The sequence below is a fragment of the Sturnus vulgaris genome, chromosome 16, assembly GCF_052056855.1.
Source record: "Sturnus vulgaris isolate bStuVul1 chromosome 16, bStuVul1.hap1, whole genome shotgun sequence".
NCBI lineage: Eukaryota > Metazoa > Chordata > Aves > Passeriformes > Sturnidae > Sturnus > Sturnus vulgaris.
In genome coordinates, this window is record NC_142258.1 from 2,280,674 (window position 1) to 2,298,402 (window position 17,729).

General features: G+C 52.3%; 1 protein-coding gene across 1 annotated transcript; it reads right to left on the minus strand.

Moving 5' to 3' along the window:
• Nucleotides 1-504: 504 nt before the first annotated feature.
• ALKBH5 (alkB homolog 5, RNA demethylase) lies at nucleotides 505-17,726 on the minus strand. The gene is made up of 5 exons (XM_014871158.2): nucleotides 17,463-17,726; nucleotides 16,471-17,287; nucleotides 10,462-10,542; nucleotides 6,226-6,381; nucleotides 505-4,599 (listed from the first exon to the last, which is right to left on the minus strand). The coding sequence occupies exons 2-5, from the start codon at nucleotides 17,187-17,189 to the stop codon at nucleotides 4,416-4,418; spliced, it is 1,140 nt and encodes a 379-aa protein (XP_014726644.1). The 5' UTR covers nucleotides 17,190-17,287; nucleotides 17,463-17,726; the 3' UTR covers nucleotides 505-4,415.
• Nucleotides 17,727-17,729: the final 3 nt, after the last annotated feature.

The following is a 17,729-nucleotide window of genomic DNA, read 5'->3' on the forward strand; positions in this document are numbered from 1 at the left end:
GTGAAAAGGGGAGGAGAGAGAGGCAGAATAAGGGAATGAGAGATAAAGAAGCATGAAGAGAGGGAGAGAAGAAACAGGAGGAAGAAGAGAGGAGATGAGGAGGGAAAAGAGATGGAGAGGAGGATGAGGATAGGAGAGAGGAGGGAGAAGAGCAGGAAAGAATAGAGGAGGAAGAGCAGCAGACCCCATCCATCCTGTCTCTGGCACCTCACACCCATCCCACCATCTCCCTCTTGCAAGAGGGAGGCACAAGGAGGATGAGGGGCTCAGCACGAGGCCGAAGCACAGGGTGCTGGCAGGAAGAGGAGGAGGAGGAAGGCAGAGATCCCCCTGTCCCTGCTTTCTAGCTCAGGAAGCAGAGCCACCACATTTGGCCACCCTGTCCCCGGGGAGCTGGTGACTCCCTTTATTTAGAACCAGTTCCCTGCTCCCAACCACCTCATTCCTGCCAGGGGGAATCGAGGCCCATCCCTGCCCCCAGTACTACCACACAGACAGGCCAAGTGATGCTTTCTGCTTTTATTCAATTAATGCAGCAATCTATACAAGAAAAAAAAATAATAATGAAACCATGAAATTCCAAACCCTGACAGTGAAGAACCAAATTCTTCCTAAGAATCAACCGGAATTAAAAGATTCCCCCACATCAGACTGTACATAAAATAATCTCTGCCCCATTTACAGCGTTTCACACAGTACTTCTCGTATCTCAAACTTCAGAACTGTACAACTTTGTTACAAACCACGCTTTTTCCTAGGAAAAGCTTACAGAAAAAAATATTGCCACTTTCTTTTTAGTTTTGTTTTTTTTTTTAATTTTTATTTTTATTGGTAACAAAAAAAAATTAGAATCTTTTAAAAAACAAAAATTAAAGTCAGCCAGAATTTCTAAGTGTGGGCAGGGGAAGGAGCAGAGACATTTCTCAGCTGAATGTTTCTCCTCCCAAGAGGGAAAGGGAACACCTTTGGCAGGTAAAAAACTCTTTGCTGCTGGTGGGGGTCTAGACCCCAGCACCCCCCCGCCCCCCGAGCCCTCCTCAAAGCCTGGCAGCTGTTTTGATCCATGGGCTTGGATAATTCCACCACTGACCCTTCTCGAGATACGGTAACAGTAACAAACTCCAATTCCTCCTGTTCTTTACAGAAAAGCAAGGATGAACCCCACCTTCCTCCCCCTTCCTTAGGAAAGACAGTTCTCCTGGTCTGGGCACATGGATTGTCACACTGGATGTAGCTCCCAGTTTGGGGCTGAGCACGGACACGCTGTGGGTGGATGGAGAGGTTGGATCACACACAACCAGATCAGACACACAACAAAGCCAAACAGGATCAGGGCTGTGCATGAGCCCAGCCTGGGGGGCAGATGGGAGAAGTTTTGCCTCCAAACTGGAGCTCACCCCACTCCCTGCTCAGCACCAGCCCCATGCCACCAGCCTGACCTGATGCCTGTGTGCAGCTCAACAGAGAAAACCAGGAATTCCGAGCCACAGCTTCAACCAGACAGGTTACAGGAAGGATCCAGACCTCTGGATCCGTGTGAAAAATGTTTTCTAGTTTCGAATCCAGGTTTCACTCTGATGTTGTTCAGTGCAAAAGAGTTAAAAAACCATGTTATCTACACATATACATCCGTGTCTATAGAAAATGTCTGTACAAGTGGGAAGATGGCCCTGCCTACACGCTGGGGACTCTTCTCCTGAGGGATGCTGCGGGTTCTGCCCACCTGCATCCTGCTCCCTCTCTCTCTCTCTCCAAGGTGTCAAGCCCCAAGCAGTCAGATTTTTAAAAACCAAGAGCAGGTCGTGGCTGGAGAGGAGCTCCTCCTGTTCCCCCAGCCATGGCTGCCAGCTCTGACCCACTGCATGGATGGGAAGAGGGAAGGAGGGGAAAGCTCCTGAGCAGGACATGCAGGAATACCAAAACAAGCTGGGAAAGGAAACTTGCCCATGTACAGCCTGCACAAGGACTGGGATGAGGGGATGGCTGGGACCAGCCTAGAGGTCCTCAGGCTGTCCAGAGACAGAGCCACACCTCATCCCATGGAAGTCCTGCTCTGGGAAGCAGCTGTGGAAAGGCCAGCTGCTCCAGCTTCATTTTGAGTTGACACCACGGTAAAGTATCCATATTGGAGAGGTAGGGATAAAATTGGGAGCCAGGAGGGGAGAGGGGAAGAGCCGAGACCTGTGGCAGTGACCTCTGTCACCGTCTGCACCCACAGCAGAGACTGGCAGCACGACAGGCACGGGGCATGGCCAGGAGATGGATCCAGAAACACAAAGCCATCAGCAGGAGAAGGGATCTCTGCTCCCTGTGTGCGCTTTTGCTATCAGGGGAATGCCAAGCTTTCCAAAACAGGGGGTTTGTAGCCAAGAGCTGGCCTGGATTCGCAGCAGAAAGCTGGGAGGGTGAGGAACATTGTTACGTGTGGTCTGAAAACAGCATTTTCAAGGTTTTACAAGCAGCAGAAGCACAAACTTTTGGATCTCTGGACTGACAAGACACGTCCCTTCAGAGGCTGGGCGTCAGCACAGAGCCAGTGGAGGCTCTCACCAGGAAAATCATGGGATAGTTAGAGTCTGGGGACCTCACCAACACCCTCACAGGCCAGCACTGTGCTGAAGGTGATGGCAACATTCACCGAGCTCATGTGACAAGATCCAGCCTGAGCAGAACCCCAACACCAGGTGAAAACCAGCAGGGAAGGGAAAGGACAGTGGGACCCAGATGTCAGCAAATGTCCTCGATCAGTGCTGCAGGGAACAATGCCTGGGTGGTTGCTTTAAACCAGGAGCCCCCCCAAGACAGCAGCAAACAGGTTTCAAAATATATTACATCTTTTTATTGCCAAGCGTGCAGACCATGAAGTGTGTGAGGGACACGACACTAAGAAAAACTACAACTGGAGGGAGGGCAAAGCAGTAAAAATTTAAAAATAAGACTACTCCTTACAACTGCCAACACTCGGGTTCAAAGAATCAACTGGAGGAAGTTTTCCTTAAAAGTACAGCTCTAAATATGGCGTTGGGCCCCAAACTTTGCAAACACCAAGGCTTTGGTCTGGGCTAATGCAAACCAGGTGGGAGAAGAGGATGATGATGGCAGATGCTCTAACACAACTCCACAGGGCTGAACGCCTGATTCTTCTCAGCATTTCCTGGAGCAACCAGAAAACTCCCTACCCCAGGAACACAGGCAGGAATAAGCCAGGAGAAAGCAGGCAACTTCAGTGCTGGATGCACTGAACTGGGGCCAAACTCCAGCCCTGCAGTGTCCCTGCTCCCAGAGCCAGCCTTGGAGGGGACAGAGCTGCTCAGCTCCCCCAAGGCCACAGCAGCTCCTGTTCCTGCTCCATGAGAGTGCAGCCAGTCCCTTGGGATGGGTCACTGTGCCAGGAATGCTGCACCAACTCAGCTCTCTCCACCTGGAAGGGGCAGTGGAGAAGGGCTCTTCTCAGGGCTCCCAAGGCACAAGCCCTCACAAGCACAGCGTCTCCTACTCCTCTTTGCTATCCCCAGCTCTGGGAAGCAGCACGTGCTCAGTGTGATCCCTCACTTGGCAGCCCTGAGATTCCAATATGGATCTCAGGACAATAGTGGACAATGCTGGGCCAGTTTCCTTCCTCCTCAACCACAGCATGGCCCCAGTCAGACCAGCACTGAGAAACCAGAGCTCTAGTACATTCTTCTTGGAGAGGGCAGCACATGGACACAGGCCTGCGAGCCCATGCTGGCTTGGGAAAAGGGTCTGGAAAGGAAACCTACGGCATTTAAAACACTAAAGTGCAACAAAAATACCCTAAACCCTTTGAAATCGATCGCAGCAAGAGGGGTCTGCAAAGCTTCAAACTTCCAGTTACTGCAGGGCACCCTTCAAACAGACCCAACAACCACCAGGTAAGAAAAGACCAAAGAGCCCTTCAGGGAAACGAGGAATATGAGCCCACCACGGAATTTCAGTTCCTGGGGTCAAACATCATATTTAGAACATTTGGAAAGAAAACTGTTAAAGCAAAAAAAAAAAAAAAAAAAAAAAAAAAAAAGCAAACAAAAAAAAAACCACAAAAAAAAACCAAAACAAAAAAAACCAAAACAAAAATACAATTCTTGAAACAGTTAAACTTTTTGGTGTTTTCAAATGAAATCTCAACAGACAACCTGGCATAACTTTATCTGCTTCCTAAGGGAGAGATGCCCGTTTGACCCATGACTCAGGACACCATGTGCACTGGACATGTTCCATCCTCACGTATGTCTCAGCATTCCTCCATTCATAAAACCAAATCCTTCCTGTTTACTCTTCAGCCTGAAAGGAAAAACCAAAACTGAAGCTAGATGGAAGATAGCCAGAGGGAGGAGAAAGTTTTCACAGACTGGAGGCCAATCTCATCAGCTCCACGAGCCTGGGAAGTGCAATCCTCAGTGTCGCCTCATTTTGACTTTCCTGGCGGGGCTGCCATCCTCCTCTTCCTCATCACAGTCCTCTGTGTACTCGTAAGACCTTCGCCAATAGTTCTCAGAGCTGAAGTTGCTCCGTCTCCTATGTTTTGGTAAGAGGACTGAGCGCCTGTTCTCCTCCTTATCCATTTCTAGAATCCGTGGCCTGTGGAGAGGGAGAACACAGGAGTGAGAGCACACACCACGATGTTCCTACTATGTTACCTGCAGGTTACCTGCTGTGATAGCTCTGCCTGTTTTCTCAATGCTTTCCCAGCACTGGGCACTTGGCAGAGCAGGAACAGATCACCAAGCTGCACCTCGCAAGGGGAGCTGAGAACTTTGCTATGATGGGCCAGTTCTTTCCCTTCCCAAGGCTCCCAAAATCCCAAAAGGATTTTGGAGCTTTGGCCTTTACCTACAGGAACACTTCCAGTCACCTCTTTTTTTTAACTTGCAGCTTGTGGCCCCAAGAAAAATCCCTCGGGAAGAGGGGTCTGTCTCTACTGCAGCAGTTTAGAGCACAGAGCTGAGCTCCTTGTGGTGCAGGATGACACCACAGCTCCAAAATCCTCAGTCCTCTCAAATATTAGCACAGTGCAATTGTTATTTCTGCAGAGCTGCCTCTGATCACTTTCTAGCAAGATTTGGTTGGTGAGCTGCACACATCACTTAATTTATCCGAGTGGTTCCTGAGAGACCCCACTATGATATCCATGAGAATTACCTGTTCTACTGGAGTCTCTGAGGCCAGAGAAAGAGAAAAACATGTTTTTCACACCCATCTGCTGCAGGAGCCTATGCAAGCCATCCCCCACAGCCTGATAAGGTCACATCAGGCTGGAAAACAGCCCTGACGGATGGGCACATTTGTCCCGCATGATCGCTCCTCCGATCGGACACCGGCCCTGTGCGTGCTCCCAGGGAAGCTGCACCTGCAGCCCAGCTTCAGATCTTCATCCACCTTCCAGCCTGTGTCCAGGTGAATGAACACTGCTCACAAACAAACCATCCCCACCCTCCTCCCTCCACAGGACAGGTTCAAACAGGGCCGGGAGCACACGGTAGCCAAGCCCTGAGACCAAATCGACTTTTGGGTTGTACCCATTGTGCAGAGAATGCCATCTGGATCCTCAGGAAGCTTTGGAATTGGGATATGCAGGACAGCTGGCAGACTGGCTATCACTCACAGCCATCAGTGTGCTCACACCAAGGTGTTTAAGGGAAGCCTTGCTGCAGAGCTCAAGCTTGTCTGAAACCTCAGCAAGGAGCTTCCCTGAAGGTCAGGCTTAAACATCCACATAGTCTGGTTTCTCACACAAAAATACACACATGCAGCTCTGGAATCAAAACAGGCCTGAAAAGCTTCCCAAGAAGTCCTTAACCTTTCCCAGATAGCAAACCCTCACGTTCCCTCCCAGGACTGCTTTCATAATATAGTTTAACGCAGCTGCACAGGTTGCTTGGCAATAGAGGTCAAAAATGATTAGCTGCAGGGAAACTATTGTTCTGAACGACTGCATTATCAAAAGCCAGCCAAATCTATTGCTTCTTCATTATGCCACTCACAGGATAAACAATGTAAGCTGCTTACAGCCAGAGCTCAGCCTCCACAAGTCTGGGAGGAACACATAAAGAGCTCATTCTGATAAAACAGATCTGAGCATTGCAGAAAGCACCTGGCAGGTGCAAATCAGAATGGTTTTAATTATGTTCTGAGTCCAGGGACCTCAGCTATGCACTGATTCACACACACCATCCCAAACATTGCTCTTAGGAGAGATGATCCTACCTGTGGGCAGCATCAGGATCTGCTTTGCGATGGGACCGCTTTGGTTTCAGGATCTGGTCCCGGTTGCTTCCCGACAGGCGGTCAGAGTTATAACCTGGTGGCAACACAGAGCTACTCAGGGATTTTGTTTCCAATCGAGGTGCATCTAGTCTTGTTCTGCAAATATTTAAAGAGAAGAGAATTTGCAAGGAGTTTCTACAGAACCACCAGAGTCGCAGCAGAACCCTCCACCCCAACCACAGAGCTCGGGAGGAGAGGCAGGAATACCACGCTCCACAGCACAACAAGCTGCAGCTTCGTGGTACTAGAAGCTTCAGAGAATCACAGAATGGTTTAATTTGGAAGGGATCTTGAAGATCAACTCATTTCCAACCCCCTGCCACAGGCAGGAACACCTTCCACTAGACCAGACTGCTCCAAGCCCAGCCCACTCTGGCCTTTCAATGATGGGGCAGCCACAACTCCTCTGGGCAGGGCCTCAGCACCCTCACAAGAAAGCATTTTTTCCTTCTATCTAATTTAAACATACTCTCTGTCAGTTTGAAGCCATTCCCCTTTGTCCTGCCTTGGCTTAGGGACACACAGTCATGAGGTGAATGCAAAAGGTGCTGGGCTCACTGCAACCCCAGCTCTGGGATAAGGAGCAGAAATGAAATCACTCGGCAATAACTCACAGCTCCAGTTAAGCCACTTGGGTGGGAGATGCCCTGCAAAAGCATCATCACCTGCAACAGTAATAACTGCTTCCACCTGGAAACTCCCTCCTGCCCACGGATCTCCGGGGGTCAGGTGTTCCTCAGCTCTTGACTAAGAGGTGCAAAGAGTTGAAGTATGAGTCAAGAGAAGGTGTAGCAAACAGAACTGCACCACATCCCTTCCAGCAGCTCTGCACACACTCAAGCTGTGCTGGAGAGCAAGCACAGCTCATCCCAAAGGAGAACTGTCACAGGACTGCAGCCATGCACAGATGGCGGAGGCAGCAAAAATGAAAAGGGCAGAATCCCTACTTGCTCTCCAGGGCTGAACTTTAGCTCCTGAGGGAGGTTTCCACAGGAGAACCCCAATCTAAACTTCCATTAGGAAGCACATCTAGCTGCCAAGCTTCTCTCTGCCATCAGGGAGAGCCTCTTCAGCTACTCAGGGTGATGCCAGTCTGGCACAGGCAAAGCTGGGCATGGCAGCCTGAGTTTGCCCAGCATGCCAAAAACAAGGAACATTTCCACAAGCAGCTGCCAGGCTGGAGCCTGTGCGAGTCCACGCTGTCATCCTGAGTTGTTCTCAGCTCCAGGGCTGGACCCAGTCCAGCCTGAACACCAAAGGCCTTGCAGATCCTTCCCGTGACAAGTGAGGTGGTTTAAATACCTCCCAAATACAACAGCAACTGTGGGGCTGCAATTCAAACAAACTAACCCCCAGTACACTGCAAGGGCAAAGGAACACCAGCCATGATCTCTTCTGGCCAGGTACAAGGAGAGGTGACAATAAAACGGAAAACAATGTACCTACTTAAATAGATAAACTCGATTTATGAGAGTGAAAACAGAATGGCAGCAAAAGCCTCTAAATTTGCTTTGAAGACCTGGTTCAATAGGTCTCATTTCTATACCCACCTCCCACGTTACCTCTCCCATCATCTCATAAATTGAGAGCACCATTCCTCCCCTCCTCTGGCTCAAAGCACTTCCAAACCCCGCTGGCTCCCGGCAGCCCTGTGATCCAACACACAGGAAACACTGAGCACTGAAGTGTTTATGACCTGCTTGGTAACCACGCTGCTCTGGAGAATCCTGCAAAACCCCACTGCTCCTCCAGCTCCCACAGCTTTCTTCTCCTGCTGCTGTCAGCAAAAACACACTCAGAGCAGAGACAAGAGCAGAGCCAGACTCAAACGTCTGGGACCCAGCAGACTCTGGCACAATTCAGAGCTGAATATCCCAGCTCCAACTGGGGTGATCCAACTGATCTGACCAGGAAAGCTCAGGGCTGATCCTCACCATGAAAAAGAGGAAGAGGAGTTTTATGAGGCTGGCTGCTCCCGAGCCTCTCGTGCTCACAGCCCAGCAGCGGAAGCAGCTCTTTTCCTGCTTGCACAACACCCTGTTCCAGGCAAAGTGGCATGATCCTAGGGATCCAGGGATCAGGAATGGCATTGGGCCCTGGTGGCCCAGGGACACACAGGGGACACAGGGAGGTGTGGCCAGGGATAAGCAGCAATTAATAAACTCTATTTGGCAACAATCACAGCACAGCCTTTGGTAAATATTGCCAAGGATTCACCACAGCCACGGAGGCTACGCAGAAATAATTACCAGGGGATTTATGCTTTGCTCGAGAGAAAAATCCTGGTGTGGTTTCATCTGGCTTCTCTGATGGGCAGAGACACTTCTGCTCTGCCATAAAGCAAAGTGGGCCCCAAAAATCAGGGTGGATGAGTAAACAAAGCCAGCAGGAATGCACCAGGTCAGCTGGGTACAACCAGGGAGACCTCACTGCTCCTCCCAGGACTTTAAGGGGGCTTATAAAAAACACAGACAGCAACTTTTTACGTGGGGAGATGATCATAAGAGAAGAGGGAAGATTTAAATTAGATATTTGAAAGAAATCTTTTACTCAGAGAGCACTGAAGCACTAGCACAGGTTGCCCAGAGAAGCACAGGTTGGACAGGGCTCTGGGCAACCTGGTCTAGTGGAAAGTGTCCTTGCCCACGGCAGGGGTTGGAATGAGGTGAGGTTTAAGGTCCCTTCCTGCCCAGATGCACTTTGAGGGAAGTCAGGCTTGACTGAAACAATCCAACACGCTCAGCTTAGCAAGGCTGGAGAAAGCAAAAGGCAGAGCCAGATTAAACAGGAACATTCAATATCTGCACCACTTTGGGCAGCTTTAGCTTATTTATCTGAGCCTGTCTTTTCGAGGGAACTGTTCCACAACCTAGACCAGGCACCTTCTCTTTGCCCAAGTCCAACCAAAGCAGCTACAAGACTTGGAGATGCCTCCTCGTCAGCACTTGTGCTGCTTTTCCCTGGCTGCTCCAACACCATCAACACAACAGCCCTAAGTTCTTATCACAACCTGTCTCCCCAAACCTCACGTGGCCATACTCAGCTGTGGGGTGGTTTGGCTACAGCCTGCCTTTCATCCCACTCTATCTCCTGCCACATCTCATCCTGCCTCCCTGGGTCTGGGCTGATTTTGCTTGGCTAATGCCTCAGGGCTGCTGTTTTTCCTGCCTTCATTCCATGGGTTTCTCTAACCAGATGTCCAACTCCACTCCACTGGCTTTGTGCCATATCCTCATAATGTTGCCAGACTTGTTTTGAAATCAACTAAGCCATCCAAAAGCTCATCCAGTCTGAATCCAGACCGCTTGCCTGCGAGCCTTATGCCAGCCTGGGCCACAACCACCAATGCCCACGTTTTTGGCTGGGTTTACAGGACTCAGAGTTGTGTATTTTCATTTACAAAGACACTTCTTGACAGCAAAATTACTGCTAACACCTTCCAAAGCACAGTCAGCAGGGGTCAAGGTGTGGCAGTCACATTTTTGGGTCTCCTAGTAGAAGGAAGTGAGGAGAGGACATTTCTAGGCAGAAAAGAAGGTTTTACTGAGGAACTTTGGGGTGGGGTTAGTTTACTTCGTCTCCATTTTCTTAAGATCTTTAGGAACAAGCACTGATTGATGAAACGCCATCAAGAGTGCTCTTCTAGAACAGGAAGTCCCTTTCTAAAACAGCTTAAGGAGCTTGGCTTCCCAACACAGACTTGAAGGACAAGCTCTGTAAGGAGCACTGAACTCTCTACGTGTTTCCCTCCAAAGCCAGTGTCTTCCTCTCTCCCCAGGAAACAAAAGCCATGATACCAAGAAAACTTTCTCTGCTTCATAGGACATTCTTCATCACAAGCATCAGGTAACTCACACATGTGACCAGACACCTGAACACACAGCCCAAAACAAGAGTTTGATATCCCAGGTGTTTGGAGCCATGGCACCAGCAGGGCTTGCAACCCCTGACATGACAATGAAGGGCTGCTGCACAGAGCTAAGAAGTGATGAACCCTGCAGGAACAGGTTCCAGCCACTTCCACTGCCAGGCAAGACACGAGTGAGCGTCAGAGTGACACCTAATCAAGGTGTAAATCAAGCCAGCAAATTAACAAGCAAGGCACTTTCCAAGTGTTTAACTATCATGACTCCACATGCACGTTTATCTTGCTGTCTGGAGGGCTTCAACACTTACTTTCTGAGGATGATGACAGCTCTCCTCTCCTTGATGTCCTGTGGTCGAATGCAGTGTGTGATTTCGTCAGCCGCATACCCACTGACAACAGAAACAAAAAGCCACCGTCAGGGAGATGCCAGGGGAAAGGAGAAAGTGGTTTCCAGCCTCAACAACTCAGTTTGGCCAGTACTTCCTAACTTCCACCAGGAATTCCTCCTCCAAACACCACCCCTCAGGCACACAGGAGCTAGACTTACTGGAAGGAACAAACATCAGGAAAGAATGAGGCCACTCAGGGGGTTTGGGGGGGGGTTTCATAACTCAATTTTCCAGCATAACCCAGAGGAAACTGCCAGCTGCTGCAGCACTGTGAAATAAAACATGTAGAAATGTAGAACTGTAGATTCAGGCCATTAATTTATGGAGAAATTAGAAAGCAATGGGGGAAAAAATGAGTACATTCCTCCAAAGCATCATCTCCAAACATGCCTATGAGAAAAGCCATCTCTCACAGCTCAGATGTGCAGCACACCCAGACCCAAACATGTAACAGATCAAGGAGGTTTTTTAGTCACAGAGGGGTGCAGTCATGGTAAGAGCTGAGCCTCTCACCCCCTTTCCCTGAGCACAGACACCTCATCAAATGGCACACCCTCAGCTGCCACAAGAACATCACCAGCCCTAAGTATTCATGGGCTAACCTACAAATTCAGACCTGCAAATCAAGCTGCACTGCTGTAAACCTCCCTGTAGCAGGGTAAAACAGTTGCCTGGGCTGAGGAAAAACCCAGGCTCAAGCAGTAGCTGTTGTCAGCAGGAGTGTTTGACTCCAGATATTCCACATTTTTCAGCAGGCTGGAGCAAAGCCACGGCCAAGGACAGCCCCAGCTTCCCACAACACACTGGAGAATTTCTTCATGGCTGCTTCTGTTTTCAGCTGGATTCCTGTGTCCAGCACAGCAGGAGAAATCACGGTGGGTCCGTGGAGAGCAGCCACCACACCTGCTCTGACACACCAACCATGCTGGGAGCACATCCCATCCCTGCAGGGTGTGAGCAGCAGATCCCGGCGGTGGGGCCTGCCCTCTACCTGCAGTTTGGAGAGTGTCAGCTCACTCAGAGCCTTCTGGAGCCCAGCATGGGGAAAAGAGAAGCTGAACATCTCCGGAGCTTCCTGAAACACCCAACAAGGGCAGGAACACCTTGGAAGGCACTGGAGCAAAGGCTGCTCAAGCCTGCACACCCAGCCTGAAGCAGAAATCACCAGGCCCAGCATCCCCACAAGGTTTTTCTGTGCCACTGCTGGCAGGGCAGGGTCAGGGGCTGGCAGGTTATTCAGGACACCCTGAGCACAGAACAGAGCTCACACACACAAGTCTTCTCTGGGGACAGGACCGGGTTTCCTTGATCTGGTTAGATAACCCACCCACTCACCTAGAAACACTCCTCACACACAGATTTACTGCTCTGCCAGGAGAGCTAAAACTCTAAGACCTGACCAGTTAAAGCAGGGGTGGTGTCCATCCCCACCGTGCTCCAGGCATTGCAAAACACGACAGTGCTGTGCCAAGGGGCTTGTGATGATGCTCTATTATGTTCCTGGAATCTCTGCGTCAAGCTCCAGTGAATTCATGAATATCACCCACGTTAGCATTCAACTCAGCATCCTCAGCAGCACCCTGAACACCAGGGAAAGGTCTGATTCCAGACCTGCTCTCTCCATCCCGAGCTATCAGCCTGAATCTTCCTTTCCACTCCTTCCCCAGGCAGGATCCCCCTTTCCAGATCACAGAGTGGCACCACCAAGTTTGTGGTCCCAGATGCACACAGGCAGCATCAAACAACAGCCCCACCACTCCAGTCTGAGGCCCTAAGGGGGACACTCCAGTCTGGCCCCAGTGCCAAACTGGTGTGGGAAAACTCTGTTTGTACTGTATCATATACAGTGATGGTGTGCCTCTGCACAGGCAGAGAAATGAAAGAAAATGATTTTTTGGTTGTGTTACACTTGTGCTGCCTTGTGCCAGCATTAACTTCTCACCCACTGCCCAGCCTTGCACACCCTCAGGATGGGTGAAGTGAACCTGAAGAAAAACATCCATAAAGACATCAAGGATCTACCCACAGACTTCTTGCCCAGAGAACAAACCCAAAGTAACCTGGGAAGGAAAAATTCCTGCCCATGAGAACACTCGAGTGTGACCTCTCCATCCCAGAGCATTTTCCAGAAGAATATGGGGAAGTGCTGGTGTTTTCCAAACACTACACCAAAACCAAACCCCACCCCCAACCTAACCTGTCAAACCTTACATCTCCAACTCTTCTTTAAGTCTCTTTTGCCATCCAGAAGGGCTGCTGCTGAGCCAGAATTGATTCACACAGAGATAAAAGTAGGTATTTTTGTGCAAACATCACCAGAAAGGAAGCCTTGAAGTTCTACAGACTCTATAAGAAGAAAAGCTTGAACAAATCTCTGCCTCATCACCACTGGCACACGTGGAACTTCCTCTGCACCACCAGCCTGTTCTGAGGGATCAGGCTATTTTGGAGCAGACAGCTGCAGAGAGATTCCTCCAGCTGGGAAGGAAGGAGGTTCATCCTCCAGCGACTCCAACCTGCTCTGATTATGCTTCCATCAGGCACAGGAGGGACACACATCACAGCATTCTCCTGCCATTACAAACAGCCAGGAGACGACCTGGAGCACTCTCCAGCTGTGGGAGGGAAGCCCTTATGGCACAAGCTCTGGGAACTTGGGAAATGTTACCTGTGCCTTTCCTTCCTCCAGCTGCACTCTTTCCAGTGCTCAGACAACATACCTGGTAGTTTCAGTGCTGAGATTTGCTTCCTATGACAGCAGCTGCAGGGCAGGGATCCACCTGGAACCCCCCTCCCAGCTGGCTTCACACACATCCCCTGCTCCCTCCCTTTTTCCCAGCCCAAGCATTCTCAAAGCACACGTTCCCCAGATGAAAAGGCAAATTCCTTCATCTCCCTCCCACTGCTTCTATCGATTGGTGCTCACCAAATTATTGTAAAAATAAGAAAAACCCACAAACGTGGTGAGGTCAGCAGCCCCTCCCCGGGGAGCTGATGGGTCACAGGATTGAGATCCAGCAGCACACACTGAGCTGATGCTTCCTCCTGGCCTGGCTGCCACTGGGACAAACCTGCAGGAGCACCTGCTTTCCCAGGGCTGTGGGAGAAGAGGGGACTGGAGGAGGTCATAATCTAGACCTCAAAACCTACAAGAGCAAATCTTCCGTGTAGATGTGACAGGAGAGGAGAAAGGGCCTTGCTGGGAGAAGGGAAGGGCTCATTAGCAGCTCAGGGGGTGGCTCAGCCTTTGCTTTCTGGCAGAGGGGGCACAGCCCAGCCACGTGAATCTTGTTCCACCTCACCTGTCGTTTGAGGTCTGAAAGCTTTCCAAGGAGTCTGAGGCAGGTTCAGTGTTGGCAAACACCACATCCTGCTTCAGGGCAAGCAAACAAAGTCAAGCGAAGGAAACGGGGAAAGCCCCTCTTGTAAAATCCCTACTGGGTCGGCAGCTATGAAATCAGGAGCAGGAACAGGACAGGAACAATCTGGGGCCAGCCTGAGAGTGCTGCGGGGTCAAAGAGAGGGGTCCAACTTTAGAGCTTCCTTTAGATCCTTGTGACCTCCACAGAGCCCCTGAACACACGCGGCTACCCCGGAAAGGCTGCACGCCAGGAGCAGCCACTGACCCAGCAGGATTTGAATCCCAGACATTGCAGGCATGCCACCTCTATCTGTGCCCGTTCCCCATCTCCAGGGCAACTGCCTCCAGCAGCTGTTTACCCAAGCAGAAAATGCCAAGTTTGGGGAGTTGACTTAGTCATGACCAAGGGCTGGATTTGGTGACACGCCCCTGAGCACGGACTGCACCTCTCCTACTTCTCCTGATTTCTGGGGTTAGATGAGGGCCCAGGAGATGTGCTGTGAGGCAAGGAATTGATTCCAGCCAGGATCCTATCAACGCAGAACAATCACTTCGGCAGAATCTCTCTTAAGTGAGTGTAAAGTACCTGCTAACTGCTGTACCGAATTTGAAATAATCCCTGTTTTAAAGTCTATTATTTGCTGGATCGCAGAACATCTGACCTTGATCAAGCTGCAGTGGGTGAGTCAGAAACGAGCCTTTGGATTTAGAGGGAAAAGATATCTTAGATATCTTCGTTTGATTTGTAGGACTGCTTCAGCCACATTAACAAACTGAATACAGCACCTGAGTGACACTGGCCAACAACCCAAACACCCCTGAGAGACACCTCACTCCAATTCCATGAGCCCAGAGCCAGCAGCCTCTTCCCAGCAATTTTGAAGGAAATAAGAAAACCTCATTCTCTGGTCCTGGAGCAGAGAAGGCATCTCTCCTTCCTCCCACCATCCTCCACTGCAGATCCTCCTCCAGAGTTTTTCAAGAGGCTTTGACTGCAAGACTTGAGGCTGACCCTGCATTAGCAGCTCTGCCAGAATACTTCCAAGCAGGATGAAACTCTCACCGTCTTTAAAAAAGAAGGGCTCTGGCTGTAAAAGGAGGGACAACTATTTATCCAGGCCTGACAAGGAAAGGCAGAAGAGGGGTTCACATCACCAGCAGGAAAATTAGGGTAGAAAGTTTCCCCTCCTGGTATCTCAGAGAAGTCAGGGAGCAGAACAACAACCTCACACTCAGCAGTCTCCATCCCTGGGGATGGAACTTGCTCTGCAGTAAAAAGATACAAGGCAAGATGGGTCCCCTTGGGTCCCATTTCACAAAATCACCCTGACCTCTGCCCCCTGAGCCCCGTCAAACCACCAGAGAATGAGAAAATGTCCTCAGCGCTGTTCCAAACTCCCTCTGCAGCCTCCCTCGTCCCTGGCTAATCCACACAAGTTACCTAACACTGGGGTACGGCGAGGATTAGTTAATGTTTGTGCAGCTTTTCCGTGATAAAAGCTACGCAAGATCTCAGCATTTATTATTGATGCACCAGTCAAGGAGGCCGTGTGTTTGTGGGGGGAAAAATTCCTTCCCGAACCCTGCGGCGATCAATTTACAAGCCAAAGCAAGGGATTGTGTTACTGCCTGGGAGCCCGGAAAACCGGCCTGGACCTTCACCAGTCCAAAAAAACCACCCCCAAAAAAGAGGATACAGCTGGTAGCACTGCTGGCAGAGTCCCGGAGATCCCTGCTCCTGCCAGGGAGCACTCTGACCTTCAGGGACACAAGGCACTGGCAGTCCCGGGGCCAGGCTTTGAGCTGGACACCAGCAGGATCCCTATGCTCCAACCCTTCCTGTCCCCTTACCTGCCTGTCCCCTCACCTGTCCGCTCCCCCTCCCAGCCCGTACCAGGAGGCAGTGGGATTAGGAAGGAAGCGTTCCCCGGTGCCAATCCCAGCTTTACTGCCGACCAAGTGAGTGACCTTGGGCAGGTCATTCCACCTTCCAGGGCTCTTCCTCAACACACGCAGAGTCCTTTCCTGTGCCCGTGACCCGCTGCACTTCCAAGAGACAATCACGCGGGGCTCTGCACTCTGGTCTCCCTATCGTCACCGGGCAGGGGAGGGCTCAGCGTTCCCAGTTCACAGACTGGGAAGACGAGGCCGTTCACACCTCTTCTCCACGATTAAGGTCAGGTCAGAGGCACCGGCCGAGCTAAGAATAGACCCAGGAGCCCCGACCCCACCAGCTGCTCCGCTCTGACCACTCTTGGGCAAAGGATCCATTTTGTGTCTGGACGTGTTATTTTAACCATTTACAGGAACTCAATGCCACGCTCCCACCAGCATTCACCTCAAGCCCCGTGGAGGGGGCACCCACCCAATCCTCACCCACCATGACGGCACGACCCCCCCCAGATCCCCGCTTCACCCCTTCCACCAGAGCGAACCCCTGAGCGCCTTCAGCCGAGGCAGACGGAGCCCGAGGCGCCGTCGGGGCGCGCATCCGTGCGCCTCGTGATCCGCGTTACACAACCGGGCCCCGGCTCCTCAGCGGAGCCTCGGCAACGCGGCCGAGTTACCTGAGCACCGTGACACTCCCCCTCTTCACGGGCAGGAACAGAACGGGCTCCGACACCCTGATGGGCTTGAACTGGAATTTACACCCGAAGCAGAGCGCCGAGTCGCTGAAGAAGGACACGGAGACGATGGGCCTCTCAAAGATATGGATGGGGTCCACGTGGGAGACAATGCAGCCCCCCGGCTGGTAGTCGTTGATGACGGCACTGTTCACAAAGCCCTCGGGGATCACCCGGTGCTCCACCAGCTTCCGGATCACCAGGTCGTGCACCCACTCGGGGATGGCATCCACCTCCCCCCGCGGGTACAGGCGCTCCTGGCCGGGGCCTCGCCGCTGCAGCTGAGACCCGTAGGTGTAGCCTTCCCCGAAAAAATACTTGTTCCGCAGCGGTGCCCGATCCACCGTGTGCTCCTTGTAGAGCCCCTTCTCCGCCCGGGACACCACGTCCTCGATGCGCGCCTCGATCTTGGCGCACTCCTCGGCGCTGAAGAGGCGAAGCTGGCGGATGCCGCTCTTGACTTTCCGAGCTTCCTCCTCCTCCTTCTGCTCCTCGTAGTCGCTGGGCTCGGAGTCGGAGTCCTCCTGGTGCCGCCGCTTGCGGTCGTACGGGGGTTCGGGGGGCTCCCGCGGGAGGCCGCCGCCGCCGCCTTTGTGGCCGTCCCGGTAGGGCATCATGGACTTGAGCTTCTCCCGCAGGTCCGTGTAGCCGCTGCCGGCCATGGCGCGTCCGCAGCCCCCGCCTCTATCGATCCCGGCGCTGCAGGCGGCGGCGAGCGGCGGCGGGGGACGCGCAGCTGCTGCTCATGGCACCCGCCGCCCTGCCGGGAGAGAGAGCCCCGCAGGACGGGGAGGTGAGCACGGGATCCCGGTACCGCGCCAGACCCTTTCCCGCCCCCTCGTCCACCGGAGATACGACCCTGCTCCCGGCGAGCAAAGCTCCCGCCCTCTCCCTCCCTCCCGGGGCAGGGGCGGCCCGGCGGACGCCACACTCACGGCTCGGCCCGGGGCGGGCGCGGACAACGCTGCCGGTGCCGGTGCTCACGCGGCGGCAGGGCCTGGCACATTCCCAGTGGCAGCTCCGGACGCCCTGCCTTCTCCCACCGCCGCGGCTCTGCCCATGGCGGGGGACAACCGGAGGAGGTGTGGGGGGTCCCGTGCCGTGCCGGGGGACAGCGGCGGGCGGGGGTCTGGCGCGGCCCTTCCCGCTACGTCACCAGGAGCCGGCCCGACATCCCGGATCGCCGCGGGGCCGCCCCACGC